Source organism: Humulus lupulus, chromosome 2 (assembly GCF_963169125.1).
Source record: "Humulus lupulus chromosome 2, drHumLupu1.1, whole genome shotgun sequence".
NCBI lineage: Eukaryota > Viridiplantae > Streptophyta > Magnoliopsida > Rosales > Cannabaceae > Humulus > Humulus lupulus.
In genome coordinates this window covers 170,685,772-170,694,718 of record NC_084794.1, presented here as the reverse complement: position 1 = coordinate 170,694,718, position 8,947 = coordinate 170,685,772, and the positions used below count along the sequence as shown (strand labels likewise).

At 37.9% G+C, this 8,947-nt stretch overlaps 1 protein-coding gene across 1 annotated transcript; it reads right to left on the bottom strand.

Annotated features, from left to right (window-relative positions):
• Positions 1-1,672: 1,672 nt before the first annotated feature.
• On the bottom strand, positions 1,673-2,275 carry LOC133814927 (uncharacterized). The gene has a single exon (XM_062247830.1). The coding sequence runs from the start codon at positions 2,273-2,275 to the stop codon at positions 1,673-1,675; it is 603 nt and encodes a 200-aa protein (XP_062103814.1).
• Positions 2,276-8,947: the final 6,672 nt, after the last annotated feature.

The following is an 8,947-nucleotide window of genomic DNA, read 5'->3' as shown; positions in this document are numbered from 1 at the left end:
TTTTGAGGCCCGAGGGAGCTTCTAATACGATGCCAATACCAGCCCCTTGGGAATTGGATGCACTGTCAGTATGCATCGTCCACAGCCACTGATCTTCTGATTCTAACAATTCTGGCAAAGCGTCAGGGGTGAATTACTGAATTTCAACCAGGAAGTCAGCGAGTACCTATCTCTTTTTAGCTTTTCGTGGCGAAAACCGAATATCGTATGTCCCTAGCTCAATGGCCCATTTGGATAACCTTCCAGAAAAGTCGGGCTTACTCAATACCTGCTTTAATGGATAGTCCGTATATACGATGATGGTGTGGCTTTCAAAGTATTGTCGTAACTTCTTTTTGGCCGTGAGGAGTGTGAGTGCCAATTTTTCCATCATACTGTATCAGGTTTCAGCGTCTAGCAGCATCTTGCTGCAGTAGAACACTGGCCTCTGACGATTGGCTTCTTCTCGAAAGAGAACAGAACTTACAGCGAATTGTGAGAAAGACAAATACAAGAATAAATCTTCATCAGCAATGAGGGAGCTCAATATACGAGGAGAGCTCAAATAAGTCTTCAGCTCTTCCAATGCTTTTTTCTGCTCTGGTCCCCAGGTGGTGTTAGTAGATTTCCTTATGCATTGTAAGAAGGGTTGGCAACGGTCAGACATTCGTGATATGAATCGACTTAATGCTACTATTTTGCCGGTCAGAGCTTGTATGTCACGGATGGTTCGGGGCTCCTTAACTTCTGAGAGGGACGCAATCTGTGATGGATTTGCCTCGATGCCCCTCTGACTGACGACGTATCCCAAGAACTGTCCAGAGGACACCCCAAAGACACATTTTGAGGGGTTTAATTTCACTTTATAAGCATCAAGGATGTCGAAACATTCAGTCAAATCGCTTACATGTGAAGAGTTTTGTTTGGACTTGATGACCATATCATCGATATAAACTTCCATATTTCTCCCAAGTAATGAGGAAAACAGCTTGTGCATCAGCCTCTGGTATGTCGCGCCTACATTCTTTAGACCGAAGGGCATAACTTTGTAGCAATATAAACCACCTTCCGTTATGAAAGCTGTATGAATCTGATCCTCTGATTTCATGGGAATCTGATTGTATCCTGAGTAGGAGTCAAGGAAGCTCATCCTTTCATATCCTGCCGTGGCGTCTATCATCTGATCGATCTTTGGAAGAGGGTAGCTATCCTTGGGACACGCTTTGTTTAGATTTGTGTAGTCTATGCATACTCTCTTTTTCCCATTCTTCTTCGGGACCACGACGGGGTTGGCAAGCCAACTGGGGTATAAGCATTTTTCGATTGCCCCTGTGCTCAGGAGCCGTTGGACCTCCTCTTGTATGACTTGATTCACCTCTTGAGTGAATCTCCTCTGCTTCTGTTTGACGGGTGGGAAGTTGTTGGAGATATTTAGGCTGTGACTCATGACAGAAGGATCTATTCCGGGCATGTCATGGGGAGTCCAGGAAAAAGTTCTCATTCTGGTTTTGAGAAATTGGACGAGGGTCTGCCTCTCATCTTCAGAGAGCTTGGTACTTACCAGGACCGTTTTAGAAGGGTCAGCGTCGTCTAGACCTACCTGTTCTAAGGTATCTAGTGTAACTTGGGGTTTTTCTTGGACTTCTTCTAGATTGATTCCTTTTAGGCACGCTGGTAGGTCCTGCTGTAATTGCTATTTGTCAGGAGGGTTGTCATGGGAGGCAGGGGCAGAGCTATTTATTTCTTTTAAGGTAAGGAAGCACTTTTTGGCCTGCTTCTGGCAGCCTTTGATGTCGATGGTATATCGTCCGTTGAGTGATTGACACCACATCACCTGATGTAGAGTTGAGACTACCCCCTGCATCCGGTGGATCCAACTTCTCCCCATGATGGCGTTGTAGCTTGTGGTGGAGTCTACAATGAGGAAGTCTATAGGCAGGGCGCGTTCTGCAGCTACCACAGTTAACCGAACGACGCCCTTTGGATAGAATCTTTGGCTATTGAATCCTAAGATGGGCAAGGTGGAGGGTCGGATCTGATTCTCCTCCAGCCCCATCTTCTGGAAGGCTTCCCAGAAGAGGATGTCGACCCCACTGCCCCCGTCGATCAGAACTCTACCCAGCTGGTAGTGGTCAACTTGTAGGGAAATGACGAGCGGATCATCGTGGGGCAGGTGGACGCCCTTCAGGTCATCATCAGTGAAGGTGATAGCAGAGGCTGGGTAGCCTCTGTCTTCTGAAGTGACGAGATTGACCACGTGGCCTAATGATTTGTATCGCTTCACTCGTTCTTCCATCCTTTTATGGATTTTAGTCGCGTGCTCTTGATTATCAGTGGGTTCTACGGTCCCGTGGATCATAGGGACTTGTTTAAGAGGCTCCATGGTGCTGTCAGAGGCTGTGTGCATGGGGTCTGTCGCCTGCGGAGCGGGGGCAGAAGCTGGGTTCTGCCGCGAGGTGCCTGGTCTTCCTGTCTCTTTGATGTATTGGGTAAGCCGCCCACTCCTCATGAGGGCTTGGATCTGATTGTTCAAATTGTGGCATTCAGCGATTGTATGACTGTGATCTTTGTGGAAGAGACAGTATCTACTTTTATCTCTTCTGTCAGATGGAGTGGTAATTTTGTAGGGCTCTCACCAGATAGGCCTGTCTTTATTTTCTTCATAAATGACTTCTTGCGGGACGGTGTATTCGAAGGATGGGTATCGTGATGGCTGTCGATCCTGTCTTGGCCTTTTTCCTTCCTTCATATGATCTGTTTGGTTCTGTTTCCTCTTGTCATCCCTGGCAGATGGTGGAGGGTTATTTGTTGGGGGAGCAGAGATGAGTGCAGTCTTCTTATGTGCGCGTTCTCGAAATTCCAATACCCTGAAGACGCCCTCGGCTCGGGTCTGCACGTCTGTCATGTCATATGGGGGTGTCATAGTGAGATTCTCATGCAAGAGTGACCCCACTTGCAAGCTTTTGACGAAGAGATTTGCTGCGGTGAGTGGGTCGACGTCGTGGATTTGATGCACGAGGTCAATGAAACGTTGTAAGTATGCTTTTGGATGTTCATTCTCCCCCTGTTCAATTCGATAGAGATCGGCCATTGTTCTGAGAGCCTCTAGGTTCGCGCTGTACTGCTGTAAGAAGAACCGTCGGAGATCACTAAAACTGTTGAGTGACCCGGGCTTTAATTGTCGGAACCATAACAGAGCCGGCCCGGAGAAAGTCGTGGAAAAGACTTTGCATTGTATGGCTTCGTTATTAGCTTCTAATGCCATCTTTTGTTGAAATTGAAATAGGTGGTTTAGAGGGTCTCCCTTTCCATTGAATGCAGACAGGGAAGGGATGACGAAGTCCCGAGGCTTTGGTTCATTCTGAATCCATTCTGAGAAAGGTGATTTCTCAGTGGTTCTTGATACGTGATCCAAATGTTCGGTGGCGTAGGCGGATCGCCCATCTGAGAACTTCTGCATCATTTCCCTCATCATGTCTTCTTTCCAGCTATCCAAGAAACGGATCGAGGGAACGCGACCTTCAGAGGGAGAGTCGTGTGCGACTTGAGGTGTGGTGCGTTGAGGCCGGACTTCGACTGCTGGCTGAGCAGGTCCAGTGGGTTCTGCTTTTGCCCGCCCATGCGTGTCAGAGGTCGGGGCTTGTTGCTCGTCGGCCCCGAAGGATGGCGGGATGCCTTGGGATTGCCTGTTACCTGGGTTCATGTTTTGATGTGGGGAATTAACACGGTCGATTAGAATGTCAGATCTGCTAGAATCAAGATTCTCGTGTCAGCGGACCTGCGCAGCTCAGCAATCTCCGCTTCGAGCCTAGCTTGGGCTTCGGTCAACATCTTGATCGCTTCGTCGGAGCGCTGTTGGCTCGCCTCCAATAGACGGCACATCCTTTCGATCTGGTCACTCATGTCCGTCGGAGGGACGCTCTATGCGACTGGGGCCGAAACTCCATTGCCTTTTGGTGGCATGATTTCTGGGTTTGTAGCAGATCTTGATTTCTTGGTTCGACAACGTGGCTAAGGCCGATATGTTTGTCGTTCCCACAGACAGCGCCAATTGTTGGGGTAACAATTTGTCTTTCTATATATGGAGGTAAAGACCCAACGACGTTCGACAACTTGCTTCTTCTCCGGTGATGAAATCTGCCTTTGACTCATCGGGATCACCTGCAAGAAAGACACTCCGATGCCTAAGTCAGTTTAAAGTCCCATCCGTTTCTCCTCTCAAAATCTCATATTTATAGGATGAAATAAAATAGTTAGTTGGTTCAAGTGAACCCTGAAAAGGAGGAAGGAGAATAACTAAATTTCCCTCCAAAAATACCGACTTTTAAAATGTCTCGCTCAGGGGTCAGAGGCGCGGATTGCCTCTGACCTACAGCTTCTGCCTTCGGAACCTCCCTTTGTCTAAACGCTCCATTTTGAATATTTGATAAATGAGGCAAGTGTTTTCGGGCCGAACATTTTGGGCCCAACACTTAGGTAGTAAACCACTTTCAATTATGCTTTCTCACTCTTTGGTGGTTCAGATTAGGCCTAATATGCAAGTAGATTGGTTATGCTTTTGAAAAGTTGAGTGCAGAAATGAGACAATGATCTGGCTATTTTGAACCATGTGTGGAACTGAAATGGATTGTACGAGTTTAATAAAACTTCGCGTTTTTATTCAAATACTATGTTTAGCAAAAAGTCTTTCGGATTATGTCATGTGTCAAAACTTTATTAGTTGAAACGATTCGTTTTGATGGATTTCTAAAATGAGAAAATTGGCTCTTACACAATTCAAGGAAATATATAAATGAGATGTTATTCAGCTGGTTTGGTAGATTGTATACTCTAAGACTGTAATGCTCTCTACGATCTCATCAAGAACGAAGAGAAATAAGGACAGATGACACCGTGGTTTCTTCGATATGTGCTCAGTTTGTGTATGATTTATAATTATAATTTTTTTTTTATATTGATTCGTGGTTTCAACCGCTCAAATTTTCTTTTGTATTCATAAATTTTAAATATGAGTAAGTTTGTAATATGCATTTTTTTTTTTGCTTAAATAATTTGGTATTTCATATATGACCAAGTTCTCCTACCTATTTTATTCTAATTTCAATCTCTCTCTCTCTCTATGTATATATATATATATATATATATAAAAGCTTCAAGGAGAGGAGGTGGTATTTTAAAATTACTCCAAACTATTTTTTCTATTTTTTTTCTTTTAATTTAATTTTTTTTATTTTTATTAATAATTATTTAAACTTTATTTTTTAGATATTTAAATAAGATATTTTTTTTAATTAAATACCTAATAAACTAACAAAAATTAAAATAAAATAAAAACTACATTAAACATTACTTTTTTTAGATATTTAAATAAGATTTTTTTTAATTTAATACCTAATAAACTAACAAAAAATAAAATAAAAAAAACTACAAATATATATTAATAAAATAAAATCTTTGAAGTGGTATATAAAATATTTTAGCCATAGATATTCTTAAGTGGGGATCGAATCACTTTTGATTATGTGGTGATATAGAGTTCGTTTGGAAAAAAAATAGATACTCTATTACGTTAATCTCTCTCTCTCTCTCTCTCTCTCTCTATATATATATATATATATATATTGTGAGTAATGATTGGAACACACTTAAATTGCACACAATTTTTACACACAATGATATGTATTTAATCTTAATCACATAATCAAAAGTGATGTGGTCCCCACTTAAGAATATCTATGGCTAAAATTGAATATACATCATAGTGTGTAAAAAATGTGTGCAATTAGAGTGTATATCTAACATTACTCGTATATTATATAAAAGAGAGCTTCAATGAGATAATGTGACACTCTAAAATTTTCTAAAACACTCTATCTATTTTATCATTTAATCTAATTTTATATTCATTTTATAGATTCTAATAATATATATTATATAAAAGAAAGCTTCAAGTAGATGATGTGATACTCTAAAATTGCTCTAAAACACTCTATCTATTTTCTCATTTAATCTAATTTATATTCATTTTATAGATTATAATAATATAGTAATTGAAAATATTGTAAGTAGTTACCTATTTTTTAAATTTAAATAAGATATTTACAAGATATTATTTTTAACTCTATCTATATTACACATTTAAAAAGTTAAAATTGCTCCAAAACACTTTATCTATTTTCTCCTTTGATTTAATTTTTTATTCATTTTATAGATTATAATAATATAGTAATTTAAAAAAAAAATGTAAGTAGTTACATCTATTTTTAAATTTAAATAAGATATTTACAAAATATTATTATTTACTCTATCTATTTTAATTGTTTAAAAACTAAAATTGTTCCAAATCACTTTATTTATTTTCTCCTTTAATCCAATTTTTTATTCATTTTATAGATTATAATAATGTAGTAATTTAAAAAAAAATGTACCATGCACATTCTAAAAATTATGTACTTAAATATTTTTTTAAATTTAAATAAGATATTTACAAGATATATAATTTACTCTGTCTATTTTAAACATTTAAAAAATATAGTAATAATAAAAAACAAAAAATAAACGTAACTACTAACTACGCCTATATATAAATCAATACATTCAAAAAAAATATTTTATAAATTAATGTAGTAATGTATTTTACATAAATATTGTTTTATTGTAGATATATGTGTTTTGAAAAATGTAGTTTAAAAATAGCATATATGTATAAATAAAAAAACGTAAATAGCTATTAATTAATATTTAAATATCTAACTTTTTTTTTTATAAAAAAAGGTAAAAAAATTTAAATTCCAAGCCAAAATATATTAACAATAAAAATATCAATAAATGTACACATCAATATATATACACATGATATTAATTTGATTAAAAATTTATTTAAAGAGCTATTAAAACGTAAAAAAATTCAAATTCAAAACCAAAATATCTTAACAATTAAAAATATCTATACATATAAACATAATATTAATTTGATTAAGAATTTATTTAGCTTCATGACTTGACTCTCAATTAGTCAAGTGAGTAATAATCAATAATTCAAGTTTCAAGGTATTCAATCTCTCTTTGACTCTCTCTCTCAATATATATGAATATATGTGTATATATACAAATTGTATATCTAAAATTGTTAGTTTATGTATATCATATTAGTATATATAAACAAATATAGAATTACGTTAAATATATATAGTTGAATTACAAAATGTATAAATTCAAATTATAATATTTATCAAACAAATATAAAATTACCTTAAATATATATTTAAATTACTATAAAAAAAATTACGCGAAGGCGGTAATATTTTCTAATATATTTATATGATGTGGCATTCTAAAGTTGCTCTAAAGCACCCTTTCTATTTTCTTCTTTTTTCACATTTTTTTATTTGAATTCAAATTTTATTAGATATTTAGTTATGACAACTATTTAATTAAATTATAAATATAAATAATCGTGAACTTTTCTCATTTTTTATTTTAATTTCCTAATTTATGGCTATTAATTAATTAATGAAAAATGTAACGCCCTGGATAGCCAAGACCGCTACACTGTGTGTTCATAAAGTGCTAGACTTGCTAATCAAGTCATTTAATTAAAAACGTGTTATTGAAACTATAAAGGAACTAGGGTTAAAATGTCTTGGTTTCAAAAGTCAAATTTCCATAAAAAAAACATTTCTTGTTTACACGGGATCCCAAAATGTTAAGTTTGAAACTGTTTACAAAAGATTCAAGGACTAAATACAGTTTAGCCATATTAAGGCAAAACAGACAATTAGGCAATCTCTGTCCTGATCCACTCCTCGGTCATGGTGACCGAACAGTTGGCTATGTACATTCCACCCCGCAGCCCTCCATCTCAGGATTGGTCCAACTTGCCCTTGCCTTTATCTGCACCACGTAGCACCCGTGAGCCAAGGCCCAGCAAGAAAACACAACAACAGAGCATAAGCAATCAACAGACAAATCAATATATCGTATTGCATCACATATTCTTAATCATATCAACATTCAGAATAGTCAAGTATTCAGCATACTAAACATATCAATTCATAACATACACCAAATCACATATGATAACTAGGGTTAGCGCCCTCAAGCCGCACCCTCCGTTATCCCACTGACTCCGGCCCGCTTAAACCAAGCTCAGTGAATATTAAGCTGCCTCGGCTACCAGTGGCCAAGCCGCGCCCTGTGCGCAAATATTGTGTACGGCACCCTTAGGCCGCTATCATGTGTCCCATGGCATAATACCATCATTGAAATAATACAAATATCGGGAGCACTTAGTCCCATCACAAACATATAACCATGTGCAGTTTTCTTACCTTTCGATTCGCTAGCTTTGATCACTTGACTCTTTGAGCACGATCCCTCTCGAGCCCTAGCGCTCACCTAAACACAATCATAGGTCAAAGTCATCACCAAACCTCAAGTCCAAAACCTAGCCTCGGGATCAATCCTAAGCCCCCCGGGAAGTCCTAGTTCCACCAAACAAGGTGGTGGAATCGAACCCCGAACCCTTGGTCAAAAACCCTTGTAAAAAACCCTAAAATCCCTTTATGGAAACAGGGCAGCGCTACAAGCAGAAGCAAAATCCCCCAGGAAGCATGGCCTGGCGCTACAACGCCCAAAGGCTAGCGCTGTAGCGCTAGTCACAGACAGGCAATACCTCAATTTTCCTTCCTGCGATTTCCTCGAACCAAACTCAACCAAAACTTCTCCAAACCTTCACCAAACTCAAAAACAAGCTTATTAACACATTCCACTCATCCCAAGCACCCCAAATACTCAAAACTCAAGCACATGCATTCCTAATCTCAAAATCCACCATAGCCACTTCTAGACTTCAAAACTCAGCAGAAACCAGTCAAAACATCAAAGTTAAAAGCACAGAATTTATACCTTTGGTGGAATTTCGACCTCAAGTTGCCTCTAGGCCTCCTTAGCTTGCTCTTCCTCAATC